This window comes from Astyanax mexicanus, chromosome 1 (genome assembly GCF_023375975.1).
Source record: "Astyanax mexicanus isolate ESR-SI-001 chromosome 1, AstMex3_surface, whole genome shotgun sequence".
Classification (NCBI taxonomy): Eukaryota; Metazoa; Chordata; class Actinopteri; order Characiformes; family Acestrorhamphidae; genus Astyanax; species Astyanax mexicanus.
The window spans coordinates 104084653-104110603 of record NC_064408.1 but is presented as its reverse complement, the minus strand read 5'-3'; the positions used below and the strand labels follow the sequence as shown (position 1 = coordinate 104110603).

Sequence of the window (25951 nt, the reverse complement as noted above, 5' to 3'; positions counted from 1 at the left end):
TGTCTTGGTCACAGATGCAAAAGAAAGGTGCAACGTGCACCAACAATTTGTCCTCTTTTGAACTCTGGTATGTCACCCATAATGTTGTGTGCATTGCAATATTTTGCTCTTACCCTGCTAATTGAACCTTCACACTCTGCTCTTACTGGTGCAATGTGCAATTAATGAAGACTGGCCACCAGGCTGCTCCAATTTAGCCATGAAGCCTCCCACACTAAAATGACAGGTGTTTCAGTTTCATTGTCCAACCCCTTTATAATATGAGTTTCACATTTCGAAATGAACTACTGTAATATAGTTACGTTTCAGTGATATTAATTATTTTTAAAGCACTAGTATAGTATAAGAGTAGTTTAAAGTAAAGTATAATGTGTCCATTCAGAGTAAATACTGATTTTTTTTTTATTCAGTGTTTGTATGAAATTTAAACAGCTATGCTTCACACATGACACAAAAGGCAAGTGGCACTGATACTGACCTAATCTTAAATTATCCTAATCTTCTCGGTAGTCTGAGGAACAGGAACTTTGGTTTGAAAAATTGTGTTTTGGCAGGAGGGTGTGAGCTTTCTCTATAGTAAAAATCTCCCGTTTTACCCGCCGGCCCAGAGTTGCCAGGTTCGCGGTTTTCCCGCCAAATGGCGTATTGCCTTGGATGTTACGTCAACACAGCGTACAAACGTATACAAGTAGACACTAAAACAATAAGAACCAGAAAAACAACGGCATAAGGGAGGACAGCGTGAAAAGGAGAAAGAGAGAGAAATCACAATGTAACCATCAGAAATCACCAAGCGATCAAAAAAATGTTTTAAAGAGGAGAGAAGAATAAGTTTTTTCTTGCTAATTATGTTACTAATAAATGTTCTTAACTGATTAAATTCTAATGTTACAATTTTATTAATGACTAAGATAAATAGCAATACTTATAATAAGTCCCTTACAAACAAAATACTAAGTCGAACACTAATAGTTGTTTTGCCACTGCTTCAAACGTGACAGACATACAGCTCTGGGAAAAAAGAGACCACTTAATAATGACGAGTTTCTTTGATTTTACCAAATTGAAAACCTCTGGAATATAATCAAGAGGAAGATGGATCATCACAAGCCATCAAACCAAGCTGAACTGCTTGAATTTTTGCACCAGGAGTGGCATACAGTTATCCAAAAGCAGTGTGTAAGACTGGTGGAGGAGAACATGCCAAGATGCATGAAAACTTTGATTTTAAAAAACAGGGTTATTCCATCAAATATGGATTTCTGAACTCTTCTGAACAACTTTATGAATAGGAACTTGTTTTCTTTGCATTATTTGAGTTCTGAAAGCTCTGCGTCTTTTTTCTCATTTTCTGCGAATAAATGCTCTAATTGACAGTAGTTTCTTTTAGAATTTGGGAGAAATGTTGTCCATAGTTTATAGAATAAAAGAACAATGTTCATTTTGCTAAAACATATACCTATAAATAGCAAAATCAGAGAAACTGATTCAGAAACTGAAGTGGCCTCTTGTTGTATATTTTGCGCTAGTTTAAGCTTCAGAAGGGCGGGTTTTAGACTGACTTTGGGCTGGATGTTTTTGTTGGACCTGGCAACCCTGCGCCTGCCAACTGAGCAGGAAATCCCTCTCTCTTTCTCTCCCGGATAAAGGAGAAACACGTCGAGAAGATAGAGCTGAACTTTATGATGAATTCTAGCAGAGCAGCAGAGCTACAGGGTGAGTGTTTAGCTGTTGTTTCGGCGTGTTTACTGTGGTAGTGGAGTTTGTTGGCTCTTTATAGAGCAGCTTTAGTGACTTTAGCTAGTTTCAAACCGACGCCTGGAGTCAGAGACTATAGCTAGCCTTACTACACGACTAGCCAGCAGTCTGTTCAGCACTATTACAGAGTTAGTTAGCGTGTTATCTGCTTTATAGGTTAAGTAAACAAGTCTTTTCGCTGTATTTTTTTAATATTAGAAGAAAGTAGAATCCTATCAGGTTGTTTGTGTACTCGCTGTAACCAGCCTGAGCTGGAGCTGATTAAATATGTAGTTATTTAGCTAGTCAGCTAACTAGGTTAGCTAATGCTATCTAACTGACAGTAAACTAACTAATTTAAACTCTAGTATCATGTGTCTCAGTTTGGTTTGGTAGCTAATTAGATAACCAATAACGTTATCTGACTTTGTAACTTTTAACTTATTACTGAGGGATTAGTGTGAGCTTCATGGTTAAGTAATGGAGGTCAGACAGTGAACACTGACACCATCTTCATGTCACCTCCATCCATCCCTCAGCTGACCTGCTCTTAAGGAGGGGCAGGTTTAGGAAATTACCAAATGATGCAACTCCTGATGGGACAGTCCAGACTTTCAGCTCTGGACTGAACGTTATGTAAGGTATATAGCGCTGGAAAAAATAGACCACTTAAAAATGAAAAAAAAAAAAAATAATAAAAGAAAAGTTTCTTTGATTTTATCACATTGAAAACCTCTGGAATATAATCATGAGAAAGATGGATGATCACAAGCCATCAAACCAAGCTGAACTGCTTGAATTATTGCACCAGGAGTGGCATAAAGTTATCCAAAAGCAGTGTGTAAGACTGGTGGAGGAGAACATGCCAAGATGCATGAAAACTGTGATAGAAGAAACGGGGTTAAAACCTATCCGATCAGGATTCGTTTTTTGTCCTGGGGTTATTTTCTCTTTTACGGGGTGGTCCGCTGTGATTTTATTCCCGTCCAGAACACCCATGTATGTGTTTTTCCCAGATGTAAATTACAGGCTGAATTACCTACTGCTTTTTGATGAACCAAGTGGTCCTCCGGTAGTTTTAGTCCCGTCTGGATGCACATTACTGAGTTTCGTCACCTAGCGTTGAATAAAATAGCTATTTGTCAACTGCCACGCACCGTAATTACACCTTAGGCTCGCGTTTCACAGAGATCTACGTAAACACATCAGCAAGTGGATACAAGAGTTTTATCACTAAGTAGATGTGTGAAATATATTTCACAGACGTCCCTCTGAGAAAGTAATCCCATCCAGTTAGAGCTTTATTCCACCAAATTTTATTATATACCAAAACTGAAGTGGTATCTTACTGACTGTTCAAAGTATGTCTTTTTCACAAACAGGTTAGACAGCATGAGTCAGCCTGGGGTTATTAGGCTGTAATACAGCTGTTATCTGTTCTAGTTCCAGTATTTGCCAATCTTAGCTGCTTTCTCATTCACCTCCATGTCACCTGCTTTTGCTCTGCCACCATCTTCCTTCTCTCTCTCTCTCTCTCCCTCTCTCTCTCTCTGACAGTTGGGGGATCATGTTTCCCACTACACCTAAATTATATATTCAGTTAAACCTACTTTCTTAAAGTGGAAGTCTGTAAGTTTTTGGTGAGAATGTATATATGCACAGAACATGCTAAAAAAAAAAAGTACTTTTAAAACGTGCATTGCGATTGATTCATTCTGTGGGTGGGTGATATGGCCTAAATTAATATCACAGTATTTCAGGGTATTTTTGCAATAACAATTACATTTATGTTACATTTACAGCATTTAGCTGACACTTTAATCCAAAGTGACATACAAGGTTATTCCTGTTAGAGATAAACCACTGTAGTGTTAGGAGTCCTGCCCAAGGACTAGTCAGCATAGTCACCAAGACAAGGAATTGAACCCCAGTCTCCCACATGATGTGGTAGCTCACGAGCAGGTAGTGGTGTTTACCTTGTGACATATGACAAATTATTTGTTTTAAGAATATACTACAAGAACAAAATGAATATTACATTTTATTTTATGATTTTTTTTGCACATGATGTGGCACACCACTAATTGAGATTTTGACCAGATTGTAGCAGAACTCAATGATCCAACAGGTCATGATACTAAAAATGCATAGATCCAGTATTTAAGTCAAATCCACAATATACAAACAGCAAAAAAGTTGTACTTAGCCATAAAATAATATCACTATTTCAGGATATGTTTGCAATAACAATATAAATATATATATATATATATATATATATATATATATATATATATATATATATATATATATATATATATATATATATATAAAATATATTGTTATTGCGTGCAATATAATTTGGCAAACTCCGAGTGCAGTCTCTTTTCAGAGTGAATCTGGTGATTTTCCGAGGATTCTCTTGTGCTCTCTTCTAGCTTTCCAACTCTCTTCAGTTCTAATACTGCATTTTATGTTTTAACAATGACGGCTGAGTTTTGAGTTTTCTGATATCTCCATGTTCGCCATAGCTCTGGTATCAGCAGCATTAACACAGACTGCTGCTTTAATGAACCAGCAGTGACTGATTTGGGGGTATTTAAAACAGTTTGGGTTTGTTTTGTTAAAAAAAAAGCCATTTTAAATTGACTGAACAAAAATGTAGTTTGACTTCAAAAAATTTTTTTTACATATTTATTTTATTTTTGTTTAGATTTTAATCCCAATGTCTAAATATACAGTTTTTTTGCTCTTTAAAAGAGTGCAGTTGCATTATTATGCTGTTATACTGCTGTCACTGGCATAGGATGGTCTTAAATTGCAAAAATATAGCCTAATACTTAATTTTAGGCATGTCAGTGTAAAGCATGGCTTTTATTCTTTTGTGGGCTGTCAGTAGTTTTAATACAATATTATATTTAATTTAGTATTTTTAATTTTATTTTAAAAATGTAATAATCAAACCACTATTTTTAATAAACAAACATACCAGCTTATTCACATCAGTGGTCTCCATTTGCTAAGGAAATCATAATGGGCAGTATTGAGGTCGGCAACTATTTATGAAGTTATGTCCAAGTATTGTACGACAACTTTATTATTGTGACAGGCCTGCCTTAAGTTATGAGACAGGACGTAATATTGTGTCCCATGACTTTTGTTATGACCCATGGAAGCTAATTGGTCCTTCTACATTGAATGTGGATGTGAGTTCTTCCAGAGGAACTTGTCTGTTTACACAGATGCCAGCTAGCCAGATGCCCAGAATTAATAATATGTATATCATATAGCCATATTAAAGAAATTCAATGCTGTCACTATAGTTGGATGCACTGTAATAATAATGAAAAAAACTGTACTGGTACTATCACTTTTAGATGAAAAGCAACACATTTATCCCTGTGTCTTACAGGTGATGACCTTCCTGACCCTGAAGAGGAAAAGAGGCTTGCCAAAGCTGCCCGAGATGCTAACCGCCTCCCTGAGCTGCGTGTGGTGCTACTAGGCTGGAGGTGGCCCGGCAAAAGCCTGACTGGAAACACTATTCTAGGCCGAGAGGAGTTCCATTTAGAGCGTGCGTCCGAGTTCTCTGTGAAACGTGAGACTGAGGTGGATGGTCGTAAGGTGACCATAGTGGACACACCTGGTTGGTTCTCTGCTCAGACCACACCGGCATCGTACCAAGAGGAGATGGTACGGAGCGTGACCATGTGTTCTCCAGGGCCACATGCATTTCTGCTGGTTATACCTGTTGGCATGTTCACAGAAACGGATAGGGTTCGGATCGAGGAGAACCTGGCGCTCTTCGGGCCAGACGTGTGGAGGCACACCTTGGTGGTGTTCACGTGGGCTGAGGTGCTGCGGGACAGGCCCATCGAGAGGCACATCCGCAGAGAAGGTCGTGAGCTTCAGTGGGTGGTGGATAAGTGCAAGAAAAGATACCATATCATCAACAACCACATCTTTGGGGAGCACCCTCAGCTTCCCCTCCTGATGGAGAAGATTGAGAAGATAGTGGCTGAAGAAGGAGGGCTCTATAGAACACAGACTGAGGAGAGTAAACCTCAGAGTAAGGATTCAGTCAAAGCTAGCAACGAGAACCTAAACCCCAATATGGGGAAAGAGGAGCGTGATCTTGGGGCTAGACCCAAAAAGAACTGTTCCTATACCTCCCTTCGTTCTATGGACATGGACCCTCCACCAAGTAAGTCTGTGCATTTTTCTTGGTTCATTCAGATTCAAAGTATTGTTTTTCATTTAAAGTTACAACTTCAAAATTAGAAATGAACTGTTCAGTGTTTTAAAGGTTTGTAACGTTTGCCAATAGTTTCAGTTTGATCGTATTATTGATTAGTGACAATCACTTGGTTGATTGACGGCATTCTGAAGTTTGTATTATCAACTAAAAGTTGAATAAAGAATTGCAGGGTTCAGTGACTCACCTAACACAGCAGCAACTTGTGGTCATACAGTATGATCTGTCCATCTGTCAGGATCGGCTAAATTATCAGCTGATCACATAGTTAAGATGAAAGTGGGACTATATTTATACATAGCCGATCTATATTTCCATCTCTATTGAAAATCATTGGGATGCCTTACTCTGACCGTTAATTACCTTCTCTGTCAATGCTACTGTCGGCCTGGCACAACGCTAACTGCACTGTGTAACTCTGGTGAATCATGTGGGACAACGCTCACAAACAGTGCATAGCGCTGCTTAACACCTGTATATTTGTGTAAAATCCAGTAATGTTACTTTACTGTGATGTTCCACATAATTCTCACACATTCAGTGATGGTTTTGTATCTTCCAGCTTGTCTAGTAATGCATGTGTAAAGTATATCCTATAGTGGTGGCTTAAAATATGAATTAGTTTATTATAAAAACATATTTTGGAACAAAAGCTTTTTATTACAGTGTATTTGTGTTGCATTTCAAGTCATTCTACTCTACCTTACTTTATATTTTAAGGATTAAATTAAAGTTACAAATTTATTATGTTATTATTGGTACAGTTGTAAACTTAAGTCCTCTTTCTGATTTTTTGAATTAATTTTTATTTGTTTTATTTTTTTCTCCAGGTCCTATGGTAGAGGGGGTGTCTGACTGAAGGGAATCTGAGCAGAGAATAAAAATAGTGCTGCTTTATTCCATACCTCGCTCCAAAGTCAACTCCAAATTACAACACAATATTTATTTACCACAAGAAAAAAAATCATATTTATTTAATATTCTTTGTTGACATGCTGGATGTTTGATGAGATACCTCTGAAAGAGGTAAAGATGAGTTGACCAGGTCATAATCCACACTCCCAAAACAACACTTCCACACTATTTATTTGCACTAATGAATTGATGACAGCTAACTACTAGTATGTCATAATACCAAGTCTGTAAAATTATAACACAAAGTGCTTATTGGTTAATGTATATAAAAGGTTTTGGCCATAAGTTTGTCAGTGGAAACGTTCTGGAGTTTTTGTTACCCAGACATAGTGACCAAATCCTTAACCACCTAGCTTGAGCCTTGACCAAGGAGTCAACAAACTAAATATAAGTCTGGTTCTTGCAGTTGTTTTAAATTTGTTATTAAAATGTTACAATGTTTATGAAAAAAATATTATATTGTATTACAGTATACTGTAATAGTCATAATTAGAATTTGGTTTTGTTTATACATGGTATGTAGATGTTGGAATGTGAAGTCACTGACCTCATTCCTTTCTTTCTTTTTCTTTCTTTTTTTTTTGAAAGATACAATGACCTTGATAGGGCCGTTTTCAGAGGAACATGTTAAAGGACAGTTAAAATGTAACTTTTTACTTGTACTATTATATGTATGTAGGAATTTACACTTGTTTATCTGTATATTTTTTTTTTTTCTAATTTTTCCCATTTTTCTCCCCAATTTACACGGCCAGTTACCCAACCCACTCATTAGGACTCCCCCTATCACTAGTAATGCCACAACACACCAGGAGGGTGAAGACTAGCACATGCTTCCTCCGATACATGTGAAGCCAGCCACCGCTTCTTTTCGAGCTGCTGCTCATGCAGCATTGCCGAGCAGCCAGCGCGCTTGGAGGAAAGCACAGCGGCTCGGCTCTGGTACATCAGCTCACAGACGCCCTGTGCTGCAGACATTACCCTAGGAGTGTGATGTGGGGAGAGAGCGCCATCTACCGACCCAGAGGGAGCAGGGCCAATTTTGCTCCCTCTGACGCCGGCAGCTTGATGGCAAAGATGCATGAGCTGGGGTTCGAACCTGCGACCTCCTGCTCATAGTGGCAGCGCCTTAGACCGCTGGACCACTCGGCGCTTATCTGTATATTTTTAACACAGTTCTTAAATAAATCCTGTAATAGTTACACTGTAATAATAGCAGTTAGTAGAATTTATGAAAGCTGAAGCCGTGCAATAGGATATACTGTATTCAAATATTCCTCATTGAGAGTATAGTGTTGTGTTATATCAAACACTGTTTATCACTTGTTACCAGGCACTTAGGACAAATATATGTATTTTCTTGCTTCTTTTTTTACTTCCATCAAAAGTTTGGAATCGACATTCATTTAGACAGGAATAGACTTTTAACTATTTGTAAGCTTCACTTTAAACAAAAATAGTTCTGTTTTACAAAAAATTATCTAAATTGTAATGTAAGTGTAATCCTTTTGGGGTTATATAGAATCATATTTTTAATTTGTTCTATACAGAACTTTATCTATACATTTTTTATTTCTATTAATGTGAAGAATCTTATCTGATTATTATAAGGTTATAAAACTTTGGTCTGTTTTCACAAGATGGACATTAAAATTGTATTATAACTTAATTTCTAGCCTTGCACAAGTAATTGTTCTATCTTTCCTTCGTTTAAAGGCACCACCTGACAATTTTTTTAACAAACATATGCTCATACTGACTAAAAATGGGAGAGGAAACTGTTATGATCTTTATTCTGGCCACAGATTCATTATGGTTCGGTCAAACAATGTCCCAGTGATAAGACCAACACTTAAACGGTAATTCCAAAATTTCTAATGGTAGTATAGATTTGATTTTTAATCTGAACTGAATGTTTGTCCAGTGTATTGTTTAGGAGTTTAATTTTAGGACAGTTTGAGGATAAATGCAAAAACAGAAACTTGTGTGTATTTCATCTTTTTCCCCATTTAGTAAAGTAAAGAAGGAATTAGGTTTTATCTGTTTTTTTTTCTCCCACTCAAACTTAACATTATGGTATCTGGTGGTATAATCCAACCTAAATAAAATTTCCTGAAATGTAGTTTGTGAGGGGCAAAATTTAAGAACTAGAAATTTTTAACATTTTGGGAGAAAAAAGAATCTGTTTATAAATTTAGAATTAAAGGGTAATGTTTATACTGATGAGTGTTATTCTGACCATGTTTTCTTTACAAACCCTAACAACATTCCTTGATCAGCTGCATCTGGCCACCTGCATTGTGACTTTTATTATGCTATACTGTAGAAATATGAGTGTGTTTCCTGTTACCAGCAGGTTTCATTAAATACTTCACATGTTTACATTTTGTTTTGGGTGAAACAACAATTGGCATTCAAGGGGCATAAACTTTTTTTTGCAGCTTTAAAATTACATGAAAATTTAAATATTTATAAATGGTAGTTAACATTCATACAAAAGGTCATAAAATAATCAAACATCCTGCACAAAACACCATATCTTAATTTGTTTTGTGCAGCATTGTTGATAATAAATAATATTCTCTGCAGAGCTAATTTGATTTCCAGTTTAAGTTTTTAATTTTTAAGCAAATTCTGTTAGTCATTTACCTATTTTGTAACGTGTTCACTTAGCTTTTAGCTCAAATTTTCATAGTATTGTAAAAATAAAATTGCATTTACAGAAATGTGATTACTGACAATCTGTGCAGTGTCTGTTTGCATTTAAATTCTTCGTTGAACTATTCCTCTGTTCATCAATATTTATCGTAATTAACATGCTATTCTTGGAGATTTTATTTGTACAGAAAATTCATATTTGATTTGATATCTGATTAAAAACAGTTACAAGTTTAATGGCATTTCCCTTATACTGCATATATTGATTTTGGAAGATATATTCCAAAAGCAATGAGGATCTACTTCTGAGACTGTATGAGCCAGTGTAGGATTAACCATATTCAATATTCCTTACAGTACTGTTTAGAGTACTGTTTCCAATATCTATTGAATAACTGTCTGAATGATAGTTTTATTAGAGCCAGTGTTTTTAAACAACACCCACTTCCAGCAACTCACACGCATTTCTCAGTTAAGACACACCCACTAACTATTTACAAAAGTACTAAATAAATATAGTTTGGGAATCAGTTTTTTAAAAAATGTGCTGCGACAAGAAAATATGATCTCTATTATGTTTCAAGTATCGTTTCATGTAAAATTAACCAGCACGTTAACGGTGCAGTCACAATACAGGGTGAGTCTAGGGGCTGGTGCACTGTTAATCGGGGTTAAAATTGTCTAATTTCTAATATCAATCTCAGGTTTATATGGCTTGCCAGTGGATCTTCTAAATTAAGAGCAGTTTGACTCTTATTATTGATCTTTTTTTTTCTCAAAATGCAACCATGTAAAATCGTACAGTAAAGTACTTACTGTTTCACCAGGCTTCTTTTTCTGTGACATTGTGTGCCTGTAAATGCTGTACTTGTATTTTTGTGTGTTATTAGCTGTGATTTTTTAATGAGATGTATATTTTATGATTAAAAAAACTGAAGCTCAGCCCAGTCTAGTGTACTGCTTTGTTTATTAAAGGCTAACTGTATCAGAATTGTTAGTGGCCCTAAGAATACCAAGGCCTCTAAAGACTGAACCTTCTAAATGTTTCAAATAAAAAATATTTTAATTCTAGACAGTAAAGAATACAAGCACAGGGCTGTTTTTCCAATACTTTTGTCCATATACTTTCTAAAACAACAAGGAAGTTATCTGATGGATCTGGTTAGCTAATAAAATGGCTGTACCCATTTTGTAGACATCTTCACTCCTGGTTCCCATCACCAGCAGTATGTAGTTTCTCTACAATGCATTATTTCACCTCTGATCAGTGTACAAATGCATTGCCATCTACTGATATTGTCCATTTGGGAAATATAAATGTCATTGCTTTTAACATAAACAAATAAATTATATTTTAGTAACATGTAAATGACTTTATTTACATGTTTATATACAGAATGATGGTCATACAGTAATAAAGAGGTTGACTGATTTTAAGTGATATTAAATGTAACTGGAATTTTAATCAATAATGTTTCTATGTTAAATAATTTAGATTCCTATGGTCTATACACCAAACAGCCATAACATTAACACCACTGACTGGTGCAGTGAATAAGAAAAACCTTTATTATCTTCTATAACAGTCACAGTAGATATGAGCCACTTTGACCAGGGTCAAATTGGGAGCACATCCAAAACATCAGACAGTCTTGACCAGCTTTTCAATCACCTGGTCAAAAGTTTTCAATATCTGAATACAGCTACCAGCAAAAAATTGGTTAAAATTTTTCCAGCAAGCTAATATACTATAAACAGTCCATTGGGAATGTGCTATATTTGTGATGTGACACATTTGACACATTGACATCTGCCCACCACAGTTTAGCCCATCAATTCACAATACAATGCAGGCACTCAGAAAAGAGGTCACCTAAATGCACCAGTCTTAACCCAAAAAAGGTGTGTAAAGTTCCTTACAGATCTCTTTCCTTCATTTTAACACATACAATCCCAGATTGATATATACTGATGATCCTGAGAGCATCATCACATGACAGTGTGTAAATGTGTTTGTTCTTTTGACCTTATTTACAGAATGTAGGTGTGCTTGAGCTCATTTGAAACGTTATTGTTTCTACAGCTCTGTTCCAACCACTTTAACAATTTAAATGCCTTAATAAAATGTTTTACATTCCATATAGCTAGTTCTGACCTGGTTTTTAGAATATATAAAATTTTTGTCATTGATTTTATATTTTATATTATAAGCCCCTTAAAATATTTTCATTCATGTGCCCTATTTTAATTTTAGATTCCTTAGATTTATTTTTAAGATTTCGTATCAATGTCCAGAACGGAATCTGGGCTCTCGTGGGTTAAGGCACACTAACAACAATCCATAAATCAACAGTTCAGTTTGGCTTTTTAAAGTAGCAGCCTGACTTGTGTTGCCATGATGTGACCACGAGGTGGCGGCATTTAACATTAAATACAGCAACCCAAATACTGTAGCTGTGGTACTGGGGTATCAATACTGAATTAGTATTTTTGTAAACAGATTTTTAGTAGACAATATTACATCAACTTAAACATCCATCAAAATGATTTAATTTGTAAATGTACTGAATAATGTACATTACATCTCTAGAAAAAAATAAGAGATTTTGCTATTTATAGGTATATGTTTGAGTAAACTGAACATTGTTGTTTTATTCTATACAGACAACAGAAAACATTTCTCTCCAAATAAAAATATTCTCATTTAGAGCATTTATTTGCAGAAAATGAGAAATGTCTGAAATAACAAAAAAGATGCAGAGCTTTCAGACCTCAAATAATGCAAAGAAAACAAGTTCAAATTCATAAAGTTTTAAGAGTTCAGAAATATTTGGTGGAATAACTCTGGTTTTTAATCACAGTTTTCATGCATCTTGGCATGTTCTCCTCCACCAGTCTTACACACTGCTTTTGGATAACTTTATGCCACTCCTGGTGCAAAAATTCAATCAGTTCAGTTTGCTTTGATGGCTTGTGATCATCCAACTTCCTCTTGATTATATTCCCGTTAAAATCAAAGAAACTCATCATTTGTAAGTGGTCTTTATTTTTTTCCAGAGCTGAACATTCCATGATGAGGTGTGGTCTATATCACTCATTTTCAGTGGCACTAGTTTGCAGTCCCATAGCACTGTTATGACAACAGTAAAACATCACTTGTGGTCCCTGTCTGAGAAGGAAAACACACAGAGGAGCATTCCAAAAAGGAGAGGAGAGACCCAGCAGTTGGCCAAAGGCATTCCCCCACAGCAGACTGGAGGATTTGTACAAGCGGTGTGAAGCCAGTTTTAGAGCACATAAACAATGTGCAAGTCTAGACACTTCCAGAGTTATTCAGGTAACTGATACAGCTATGTTTAGCTCTGTTTTGTGTATCAGAATAGTGAAGAGAGAGAACAGGCTACAAGGTGTAGAATAAAAATAAGAAAACCAGCATTGGGAGTGTAGAATCATCAATGCTATTAAAAAAGAATGCTGTGAAAGAAAATATGACATCTATTATATTTCATGTAACATTTCATATGAACCTGTCTAGTAAATAACCCAAACCTTGCTCTCAGATCCTTAGGTTACAGACCATATGATTACCAGTTTTTAAATAGGAAGAGCTCTATGAACCTGTCTTATGATTAACGCTGTGGTAGTGATGGTACACAAGGCCGCAAGCAAAAAAGGAGCAGGTCTCTTTAGCCTTTAAATTCATTCATACCACTGTAACAGCTACATATTGACAATACTTCCCTTTACATTCATATTTTACACAAAAAATAAAACACATATAAAAAAAACACAACATTACAAATTAATTATAATGTTACAGTTTTTGCATGTGTGCCTATCAACAAATTGTGTTAGTTACTTAATGTATGCATTAAGCGAATTCTAGACCAGTTTAGTAAAACTAGACCAGTTTTTAAAAGGTTTCAGGAAGGTAATGTTACAGAAATATTCTTCCAGACACATTCTGTAATTGTGTGACGTGTAATAATAAGCTTTGCATCACAATGTTACTAGAATGTGTCTAACATAATCTTCCCAGATAGATGAATTGTAACATCATGGAAACGTTAAAAGTAACATTCTCAAAAGTAAAAATGAAACATTACCACAAGAGACACAGCAGTGACATTACCAGAATGTTTAAAATAATAAAATAAAAAATACTTCCCTTTACATTAATGCTTTACGAAAATATGCAAGCACACATAAAACAACACAACCTTAGTGAAAAAAGACACCATTAGTCCATTAGTCACTTTACCTAGGCAGTAAGTGAAATTGCCTCTAGACGTCTAGCTAACAAAGAATGTTATTAGAATGTTTAGCAATGTTTTGAAAAGGTTTAAGGAAGGTCAACCTGTACAGAATTGTTGTTTCAGGAACATTCTGAAATGTGTGATGTAATAATGGTTTGCATCACAAATTTATTAGAGCGATTTTCATGTAGATTTCCCAGCCTGAGGAATGCTGACATTATGGAAACATTAAAAGTTACATTCCCAAAACTAAAAAAGAAAACATTGACACAAGTAATGTTGCAGTGAAATTACCAGAACATTTAAAAACATTACGTAAAAAAATTCCAAGAACATCCAGAAAACTTAAAAGATTGAATATTTTTAATATACGGTACATTATCTGTAACATTCAGAAAACGTACTACTACCTAAATATTTTTACTGTAAGAGACTGAAAATATAAACACTATAGGGGAGAGAACTAAGGTTAGCACAGAGCTATCTAATATTAGCGGCTAGCTAGATAATATTAACATTCTATTAACAGTGGTGAGCTAGCTAACATACTAACTTTAGCGGTAAACAAGCTAACATACTAACTTTAGCTAGTTTAAACAAGCTAGCTTACATTACCAGGGATAGAACTAAAGTTAGCGGAAAGCTAGCTAAAAATAAGCGACAAATTAGCCTACATACACAACATTTAGCAGAGAGCTAGCTAACATTAGCGGTGAGTTGGCTAACATACTAACGTCAGCGGAAAGTTGGCTAACATTACCGGGGAGACAACTAAAGAAATTATGACTACATTGTTGTGTCTTAAGTCATATTTATTGAGGTCTTACAAAGGTCTTAAAAAGCATTTTGTGGACACCTCTTATAATACATGCATTTAGCTACTACTCTAAGGTTCACCCTTTGATGACACAGATGTGGTAAGGTGCTCACATACAGCTTGTCTAGTTTCTGTGGATAAGTATCACCAATGGAGTAGGATTCTCTGGAGCAGATTATCATAAGCCTATAGGCACCATGCCTAATGCCAAGGCTGTAAGCAAAAATGTTGAATATGAGCCCTTTAAATGCAGCAAAACCATATTAGATAAACAATAAACAATATTAAATAATGAGCCGGACTCAACACTCTTTTTTCACCTGATTTACCCTGCCACACCCCTTTCTGCATCCTCTAACGGTCATTTTCTGCCTCGACAGGGCCTGTGCAGATAATGCATCCTCTTGGCCTTATGTTCACTCGTCTCCCCATTTCCTGTTTCACAAAAAAATCTGCCCAGACAACCACAGTCCTGTGAAAAACAGGAAAATGACACATAATGAGCCCTCTGGGCGCTGAGGGAGCTCCAGCGGTGAGCACAGTGAGGAGGAGGCCTGGGTTTATAGGGGCACAAAACAACACCCGAATCTGTGCTCTCTCTAAAGGACTGGAGGACAAGGTTATTTTGAGGTGTGTTTGGCATGTGGTAGGTGCTGGATGTCGAATCAGAATGTTAAAATGGTTTGTCTCAACAGAGGAATGAGGGATTATCAGTATATTCACAACATAGCTATTCTTATCATAGTACTCTGAAGCTATTTTCCTTGTATCATTTTTAGGAGAATTATATGCACTAGCATTCACATGTTTTCAATGGTTATTAATAGTGTACTAATGCTACTTTTTAAATGAACAGTATATATTGTACATAGTGTAGATTTAAATATTACAAAACATTTGTTAAAAGGTTTTGGAGGCGTCACTTAATATTTTTTGTGGAAAAACTGGTTTTAAATAAATTACACATTTATTTACCATTTCTGGATCCAGTAAAACCACAGTAGGATGTGGTATAACAGGGTATTCTACAGACAAATCTGCAAGAATTGTGTAACGTAATATTAATAAATATATAAATAAGAGAGCAATTTTTTCTTGATTTTACCAAATTAAAAACCTCTGGAATATAATCAAGAGAAAGATGGATTATCACAAGCCATCAAACCAAGCTGAACTGCTTGATTGATTTTTGCACCAGGAGTGGCACAAAGTTATCCAAAAGCAGTGTGTAAGACTGGTGGAGGAGAGCGTGCCAAGATGCATAAAAACTGTGATTAAAACCCAGGGTTATTCCAGCAAAACTTTAAACTTAAAACTTTATGAATATGAACTGTCTAAATGACACTATTTTTATTTGCAATTTGCGTAGTTTATTGAATAAAACAGCAATGTTCATTTAACTCAAACATATACCTATAAATAGCAAAATCCGAGAAACTGATTCAGAAACTGAAGTGGATTCCTGATTTCTTCGATATATATGTAGATATATATTGTAAAATGTTTGTTATCTTGTTGCATTCAAGCTTGAATTCCAGGATTTTTATACACACACACACACATACATTAGATAGATAGATAGATAGATAGATAGATAGATAGATAGATAGATAGATAGATAGATAGATAGATAGATAGATAGATAGATAGATAGATAGATAGATAGATAGATAGATACTTGTTGGCTGACAGACAAACAGACAAACAAACATGCCTACACAGGAAATTTGGCAGTGTTAAATCAACACTGTTAGTGTTAAATCGTGTTAAACGTTACACTCTCAGTGTTAATTTAACACTAACAGTGTTGATGTCAATTAGATCAGGTACCCCACACTTTTTCTCAGACTCTTTTACTTTCCTTCAGTAGGGCGCGTGCATGTCCTCCCTTCCTGATCCTGAAAACTTCTGGATCCTGTGCCCCATTGTGACTGACCGTTTTTCTGCACACATGGTATTCTCCCTTCCTTTCTCCTCTCTCTCTCTCTCTCTCTCTCTCTCTCTCTTTCCCTCACACACACATACTCCAGTCTCACTGGACTGAGGGTGGCAGTGAGAATTCAATGAACATGAAGAGAGCAGGAGTAAACTTCCACTGCCCCAAGTTTTTACTGAATGGACATTAGCTGCAGCGAACGGTCATCATGAGTCAGGTATGTTTGTTTATTTTATTACCAAGAGTCGGAGAAAAGGATGTAATTTCATTTGGTCCATTTGTGACACTAGAATTTTGAAGTGTTAAAGGCATCTGCATTGTGATGGTAGTGTCAAAAGTCTTAATGTTGTTGGATATGGGACCAGTTTTCTGTCCTGTAACTTTTGCCATGTCCCATGCAAGCTTAAGAACGCTGCGCTGAACATTGGTGCGATTTCTGCCGATTTTGCCTGTTAGCATGGACAGTTCTGGTCTAATCTAATCTAATCTAGATGCCAGTGGTCATAATCATTATCTTTCACTGTGCTGTCCACTGTGACATTTTACTGCTATACATAAATAACCTAAAATGTTTATAATGTTCTTTGATTATTCAGGTGTTACAGGTCGGCAGAGAAGTCATGAGATCATCTTCCTCCCGTTTGTCAAGTTTCTCCTCTAAAGACTGTTTATGGAACAGGTAAGAATTTTTTATAACAAGAACATTTGGAATGTTTGTTAATCTGTATCCCATTCTATTAAAAACAGTGAATAAAAGGTTGTGTCACATTAACAGAAATAGAGAACACTTAACAATCAAGCTTTCCACTACTTTATTCCAAGCTTTATTTTCCTACAAATTGCCTCTGTAGTTGGGCAAAACTGTATCATATAAAACCAGAAAAGAGTATTCAGCTGCTATATGTCTCTCTGTCATGTTCAGAGAGCAGAAGCTGTGGACCTCGGACCCCGTGTCTGTGATTAGTCCAAAGAAATTGTTTGGCTTATTGATAAAGAATCAGTGTAAAATCTGCCGCTGTTTGTGCTGTCACGAGTCAGTGTGGCCAGTGAGCATGTTAGCAAGCTACCCACTTTATTTCAGGCATAATCTTTCTCTAAATTGCCCCTGTATTTGTTCAATAATGCATCATATACAATGAAAAGAGCAAAAACAGCAGTCATAATCCTCTCTATTGTTATCGGAACCACCCTATGGGGATATGAACCAAGTAAAGTACGATGGGAATCAAACATTTCCAGGGCAGAAGCTGTGACCTTGAGATTTTCTCAACTTTACACAAATGATTATGACACGTTGAAGAGACATTCTACGCTGATTGGACGAACAATTGTTTTGGAACAATCACAGACATGGGTGTTAAAGAGAGGTGTTAGAGAGTTTGCAAGCTAACTGGTCTTCTAGTCGAGTTAGTTAGTAATATGGAGTTAGTAGAGTAGAGTAGTAGAGTAGAATTAATCTCATTAGTAAATGTAGAACGTGAATTAATGCCTGCAAAGCCCAGGGAACCATGTAGTTGTCCATTCTAACATGCTACCTAGCTAGCCGGCTACACGCTACACATTACTGTACTCTTACTACACTCCTAGCTAAGTGGCTGCAAACATTACTTAATTTAATAACTAAAAACATCCATATTCTGCAATTCCATGGATCTGATCCAATTACTCCTACGTTCATTTGTCTAAGTAGATCAGACCCTATCCCTAACCCTAACCTTAACCCCACCTCTTTGGTCTTGGGAGGAATTGGATCAGATCTAGCCCCGACTGGACTTGTGTTTTTTGGTCGGGTGAAAATTGATGCCATTAGGAAAATCCTTTTGGTCTGTTATTTTAAAAAACAGGGGGTTTATTTTGCCTTACTTTTAAAAAATGAATCGAATAAGACACGCATTAGGGGAGTGATGTTTTTATCCCTTTAGACCAACCTGCACTGTGACTGATGTTCTGTTGAGTTGTGCTACCTTCGTGCTCCCCTAGTGTATATTTTAAAGTCTCTGTAAAACGCAGAATCAACCAGAGATCCGATAACTTAAACCTAAAGTTACTTACACAAGATAGCTAACATTATAGCTGTGTAAACAAAGCTGTAAGCTGACAGTGTCGTCGGAACGAGCAAAAAAACGAGAATGGCGGAAACTAAAGTCACGCTGAGCATGACAGAGAGGGCGAGTTTGAACGCGGAGGAGTGACCTACCATGCTTAATTTCTTATGCAATCACGAGACAGCGAGTCGTCATTCTCTGGTCTCAGGGATGAGATAGGTCTCAGAGAGAAGATGGTCTGAGAGGTGAGATTTACGGCCAGACCCTTTTGTGGCTCTGCTGCAGCCTGGTTCAGTTCTGTCTGTGGGTGGTCCCGAGCTAAGGTGGTCGAGGCCATGAACTCATGAGTTGACATAGACACATAATGTCTCCTTGATCAACTCGTTTTTCTGAGGATTTTCTTTTCTAAGCTACTGCAGACAATGGAGGTTGAGGAGGAGTTTCATGCGCAGCATACATATACAACTCAGAGCGACCTATAGTATTTCACAAAGTGAATTTAGAAAAGTGGATTTTAGCAGAAGGAGACCTTTAAAATATTGGTTCGGGATCGAAAGGAAAAGTAGGGTTATGGCTCAGGCCTTGTGAACAGCTGGAGAGACGCCCCCCGGGGGTCGCCCCTTCACTAAACACGAACAGGCAGCCTGTCATGTGAGGCATATCGACGCATGCGCAGAGCCGCGGCTCCTCTACAGTCAGTGGGTGGATGGAGAGAGTTAGAGAGAGAGAGCGTGTGCTTGTGCTTGTGCGTGTGTTTGTACGGATGTCACATACTGCGCATTTAACTTAGACTTAGCTTAGGCGGGGGACTAGTTTGTGTGAGGGCAGCAGCAACAGGGAGTGATACTAACAGAGCGCTGGTTAGAGAGGTGGTGTGGTTGTGGCGGCGGACTGAGAGCGGGGACGGGCTGAACATCACCCGGAATGTGGGCATCCGCCGCCGCCGCTAGTTCACTACACAGCAGCAGCAGCGTGTGTCGGAGCCGCAGCAGCACTCAGACCGTCGAGATATTCACAACAGAGGTTCAGGCAGGCCAGAACGGAGTTCAAGGGAGGACTGAATGAGATAGGGCGGTAAACTGTGTCGTTAAACCGAGCTGGACCCGAGCTCTGCCCGCTTTTGCCGAGCTAGCGTTAACACTCCGTAAAAACGACCGTTAAAACCTGACGCTAGTTAACCTAGCGATTTAACCCAACTAACAGACTGCCTGGAAAGTTGTCGCGGTTGTCGTTTTCTCCTTTCCTTTAATGCTCTCCGTTTTCTGAGCGAAACTTTTCATCTCTTCTCCTGGGAAATACCCCGCCGCTGCTGCTGTAGGATGCCGGATCAAATATCGGTGTCCGAGTTTCTCTCGGAGACGACGGAGGATTACAACTCTCCCACCACGTCCAGCTTCACTACCCGCCTCCAGAGCTGCAGGAACACCGTCAGCGTGCTGGAGGAGGTAAGAGCGCTATATGGCTAAATATAGGTCAAAGCTCTGGAAAAAATAAAAGACCACTTAAAAATTATGAGTTTCTCTGATTTTACCAAATTGAAAACCTCTGGAATGTAATAAAGAGGAGGATATATGATCACAAGCCATCAAACCAAGCTGAACTGCTTGATTTTTTTCACCAAAAGTGGTAAAACGTTATTCAAAAGCAGTGTGTAAGACTGGTGGAGAACATACCAAGATGCGTGAAAACTGTGATTAAAAAACAGGGTTATTCCACCAAATATTGATTCCTGAACTATTGAAGCATTATGAATATGACCTTGTTTTCTTTTCATTATTTTAGATCTGAAAACTCTGCATCTTTTATGTTATGTCAGCCATTTCTCATGTTATGCAAATAATATATGTTAAGTCATAATTCTTTTAGTTTTAGCGATTTAGCTATATTAGTCAGATATAAATAGCAAAATCAGAGAAACTGATTCAGAACCTGAAGTGAGCTCTTAATTGTTTTCCAGAGCTGTATATATATATATATATATATATATATATATATATATACATATATATGTATATATATATATATATACATATACAAATATATGTATATATATATATATATATATATATATATATATATATATATATATGTATATGTATATATATATATATATATACATATACATATATATATATATATATATATATATATATGTATATATATGTATATATATGTATATGTATACTTCTTGAATTTAATTAACTAAGCAAATGATCTGGTGTTGCTGCAGTTGGTCTGGTCTAGGTTCATCAACAGTATGTGCTGAAAGAATGAGATCAGCTGACTACCTGAATATACTGAATATAGACCAGGTTATTTCATCAGTGTATTTTTTTATTTTCTGATGGCATATTCCAAGATGACAATGCCAGGATTCATGGGACTGGAATTGTGAAAGAGTGGTTCACAGAACGTGAGATCACCACAGTTCAGACCTTAACCTCATTGAGAATTTTTAGGTTGTGCTGGAGAAGGCTTTGTGCAGCAGTCAGACTCTATCATCATCAATGCAAGATCTTTGTGAAAACAGGGTGATTTTCACAGGTGTGCAGACTTGGGTAGGTGAGGTAAAACATTTAAGAGCAGCCATGCCCACAGGGAATGACAGAAATAATCATTACAAATGAGTGATTAGTCAGTCTGCACTGAAATTTAGGGCCAACCAATTTTTATAATCAATATTGTTGGCTAATCATTTTATTAGACAACACATATATGAGTCAATTCATGAGCAGTAATCAAGCTGCACAAGGTCTTGGAAACTAACATAACAGGCAGAGTAGGACAGTGTGACAGTGTTTGGTGGGTGTTGGTGGTGTGGGTTAAGGATAATGGGGATAGTGTTCAGTGGAGAGGATGATAGTGCTGGGTATAGAGGATCATGGTGTTAGGTAGATTTTGGCCTGAAATCATTTAGCCCTTCAAGGGTAGTCATGCTTGTTAGAATGTTGGCAAATTGTGTTTGTTAGAACTACAGTAAGAAGTGTTTTGCAGAAAGTAGGAATATACTGTTTGGTAATGTTTATTCTGACAGTGTTTTGTAGTGTTGAACCAAACAGTTATTGGTATAGTTTTACCCAAAGGATGTTTGGCACAGCATATCCACATAATGTTTGATTGGGTTTGACCAAAGCATTTGACCAAGAAGTCAAAGAGTTTGTGTTTGGTTCCATATAACTACGAATTGTTTGTCTGATAATTATGGTAGACTATAATCACATAGTATAGTATTTTGCAGCTTATTGCCATGTGGTGTTCCCCATTGAATGACCACATACTATTTTGTGTGGTATGACAACATAGTGTTGTTTGGTAAGGTATGACCACAAAGTGTTTGGTAAGGAATGACCACATTGTTTTTCTTATGGTATTGCCAGATAGTGTTTTGCAGCATGTAGCCAAATCGTGTTTGTTGGGCTGCATGTCCTGACAGTGCTTGAAAGAGGATGACCACATAGTGCATGGCAGTTTATTTAAAAGGTAAAGGTAGCATATGACCAAAAAAATGTTGGGCAGTGTACAGCCCTGTAGTGTTGGGCAGTTTACAACCACATATTTTTTGGCAGAGCACAATGACATACCGCTGGGCAGCGTATAACCCCATGGTGTTGGGGGTCGTATAACCCCATGGTGTTGGGTGGCGTATAACCCCATGGTGTTGGGCGGCATATAACCACATAGTGTTGGGCAGCCCACAACCACATAGTGTTGGGTCCTGTTCAACCATTTATTGTGCACGACCACATAGTGTTGGCTAAAGTTGAAGCTCAACCATGTTGGTCTAGCAGCATTTCTAATAAACTAATCATTAGGCTCCTTCTTCCTACTGATTCTCAGAGCTCTTGATAGTGCAGTCAGTTGTCAGATAAACTCATTTGAATTTGAGTTCCTAAGAATCCATTGATGGTTTGTGGTCACAGGTGGAAATATTTGCATGCTGTGACACTTGCTATACTAATAGCATCAGTGTGTTTAAATGCTGTGTCCTTGAATAATGACTATATACAGTAGAGGTTAGATTCAAAAGAATGCTGTTATCTTTGCTGTGGGACATTGTGGTTAGAGGAACAGACAGGAATTACGGTAAGACAGTGACAGTAAATCTTGACCTAATGCTTGTTTAATGGTTTACCTGATGGTTCACCTAATGCAGTCATTGGGTGCAAAGCAGGAATATCCCCTGGATAGGGTGTCAGTTCATTGCAGGGTATCAAACACAACCAATCCCCTTATACCTAGGGGTCAATTTAGTATGGCCAGTATATCTGTGCCTTTTTTTGAGGTGAGAGGAAACAAGAGCTCCCAGAGGAGACCCATGCGAAAAACACACCAAGCACTTAAGAGACAGTGACCAGAGCAGAGATGAGAGGCCCCTGGTGCCGTGTGGACCCCTGTGCCGTCTCCGATATTTCATTATGCATTATTTACACCATCTCCCATGGACTGACATTCATAGCATGGCAACTTTAAATGAACTGACTGCTTTTCAAAAAAATATTTAGGTGCAGACATCTTTTGTTGGTGTTTTTGAATTTTTTTTGTATTGTTTTTATTATATTGTATCGACTTGAATGAAATTAAAAATATGTTGCGTAATAAATTGCCCATAATGTTTGGCTCTAGCTTGCTGGTTAATGCAAATGGTGTAATGAAGATGTAAATACAAATTTTGCTTTTAAATATTATAATCTTCTGCTTGTCTGGGTCACATTCCTTGTGTCACAGTTCTCTGTGAGCAAGCAGCAGGCTGTAGATCAGCAGTCATAAGCGGCTGATGATGCGTTGAACAGGAGTGCTGTGTCCCAGTTTAAAGTAAATCTAACAGTGTATAAATCAACCGATTCATGCATTTGGCTTTAGCTCTGCTGTTGAAATGCCCTTCAGTGAATACACACACACACACACACACACACACACACACACACGCATTTGTAAACCAAAACGGATTGCATTGTGGACAGACCGATTGATTGAATGATTGATAATCTGGCCCTTCTCTGGATCTGGCCACAGGACACAGCTGGACTGGAGATTTTTTATTTTACGTTAAATTTTCTGATGCAACCATGTAATCCGCATTACGAAACTATTAACACAGAAGTTGATTTTAGTTGCCATCACTTGCTGAAGCCAAGAAAACTGTCAGTTTGTGTCTTTCCAGCACAAAGGCCTGCTGTGTTTTTGTGCTACATAACAATTGATGTGACACATTCCCCAGTCACCATGCTTTGAATAGGGGCTGGCTGTAGTTCTTCTGTTATGTTGTTCTTTGACCTATGCCCCAAAATCTTCCAAATTTAACTCAGTATTGTTTAATAGTTGTGGTTTTCCATTATGATGCCTTTAAGCTTTTAGCTGCCATGTGAAGAAAAAAGAACATTATTGTAATTTCATGGTTTTTTCACACTAGTGTTTTTTCCTCATCAAGTATGGAAGCTCTTTTGGAGCATGTCATTTCTGCTCCTTCTTAAGTTAGTAGTCTTTGGTTTGGTCGGCTACAGATGTGGAAGGTACCCAGTTTTCAAAATTGATTAACTTTAAATGACTCCACTCCAATCTCTACCAATGTTATTTTATCACTTCCAATTAGGATGTGAACACGTTGGCATTTATGCATGGTTGTCATTTACAGAAATCAGTTTTAAAGTCACAAAAATGCAAAAGACCTAATTCTTTCTAATAAAACATAGTTTTACTTGCTCCTAACCAGGATATATATTTACATATTTATATTTATCATTTGACATATTTACGTTTTTATGCTGGTCATTTGCATCATTCTGTCTTTAAGGCATAAAAATGCAAACAATTCCTTTCTTACTAATGAAACATCATATTGCTTTTTCTCAATATCAGATTTTAATTGGCCAAGTAAGCTCTCACACACAAGGAATTTGTGTTTGATTACTCAGCAAAATACATTTACTCAATCATATACATCACTGTCAAAAAGACAGATTTACTGCAAAATTAAAAACCTTTTTAAATTCATACATTTAAACAAAGTATTCTTGTTTTGGTTAGCGGTAATAAAATCACATGAAGATTAAATGGACTTTTAAGGGATATAACAGCAAGAAGAGCATGCATACAAGCCCTTTAAAAAGACTGTGTTAAAAGAAAGCTAGCATGTGTTTTGCAGTTCTGCAGTGTCATGTGATGTAGTTAGAGACCCTGATGCTGATTTATAGTCTAGAGGTTTTGTTTTCATTAATAGCATTTTCCATGCTTACACTAGCTCCCTGCATATAAGCTGTGTGAAAGATTTGGGCTGGGCTGGGTTGGGTTGAAGCCTCTTACATGACTGGAGGGCTCGTGATCATCTCTGATTGCACTGCTGTGATCAATCCCCTCTCTGTTGGGCTGATGTGGTCTGTGTTGGGTGGTGTTTTTGTGTGTGTGTGTGTGTGTGTGTGTGTGTGTGTGTTCATGTGTGCAGAGCAGTGCGAGATTGGCTCGTTGGAGAGCCAGAGGGTTGGTGGTGTTGCCAGGCGGGGAAGGGAGGGGGAAAGGCCTCGTGCTGCTGTAACGCAGCGCGCTCTAATGCTTTTCCTCTCCATTACGTAACAGGCAGGCCTCACAGCACTCAGCTGAGCTGCCAGAGAACCATAGCAGACTGACTGCAGCCCAGAGAGAGAGAGAATGAATGACTCTGGTGGAGACAGAGGGACATTATACAGGTAGAATAGACCGATATATATCAAAACAGCACTAATAGTGAGAATTTTTTGTTTGACAACAGTATTAAAATGTAGGTCATATGATTACAGTTAGGAGAGCACAGGTATGGGTTTTGTCTTCTCGGTTCAGTTATACCAACAGCACACCTGATTTTCTGTAAGGATGGGCTGGGAATTCCAAGACCTGCATCCTATCAAAATCAACACAAAATAAAACCCAGGGTTCGTTACCAGTTTGTGTCCACGGGTATTTAAACAGGGTTACATTCAATCCTGCTGTTCTTCTCCTTTCCACTCCATTCCATTATTTGCCTGAAAGGCGTAGAAGAATAAATTTTTTTGGGTAGCGTCATCACCCACGACTGTGACACAAATGTGGATCTTGGGTGGCAGTTGTCTTTCAGAGGATAAATAAGATATGGTTCGTCTCATCCATTTCACTGTGTTTGGCTTTGCCTCTTCACCTCTGGTGCCATTACGAGTGGCATCTATGCTACTGAGACCTGGAAGGCATCCACAAGTATCAACAAGCAGCATGGTCTAATCATCAAGATTTGCTACCACAACCACATTACCAATGTGTGATTAGGGATGCACTGAGTATTTGGCAACTGACAAGAAAAAAAGCTAATAATATATATGCTTAGACTTT

General features: G+C 37.4%; 2 protein-coding genes across 6 annotated transcripts in view; both read left to right on the top strand.

The window, feature by feature from the left end:
- The first annotated feature begins 1598 nt into the window (after positions 1-1598).
- Positions 1599-10507, top strand: gimap4 (GTPase IMAP family member 4). The gene is made up of 3 exons (XM_007258591.4): positions 1599-1716; positions 5150-5941; positions 6823-10507. The coding sequence occupies exons 1-3, from the start codon at positions 1683-1685 to the stop codon at positions 6849-6851; spliced, it is 855 nt and encodes a 284-aa protein (XP_007258653.3). The 5' UTR covers positions 1599-1682; the 3' UTR covers positions 6852-10507.
- A 6200-nt stretch (positions 10508-16707) lies between these two features.
- Positions 16708-25951, top strand: part of asap1b (ArfGAP with SH3 domain, ankyrin repeat and PH domain 1b) — a 100143-nt gene continuing 90899 nt past the window's right edge. For 2 of the 5 annotated variants that reach the window (XM_049463291.1, XM_022667018.2), the window contains exon 1: positions 19298-20064. In XM_049463291.1, coding sequence (XP_049319248.1) covers positions 19939-20064 — 126 coding nt within the window. In that variant the 5' untranslated portion in view covers positions 19298-19938. Of the gene's footprint in view, positions 16792-17170; positions 17254-19297; positions 20065-25951 lie in introns of those variants that run through there. The other 3 variants (XM_049463293.1, XM_049463292.1, XM_049463294.1) reach the window with 2 other exon arrangements.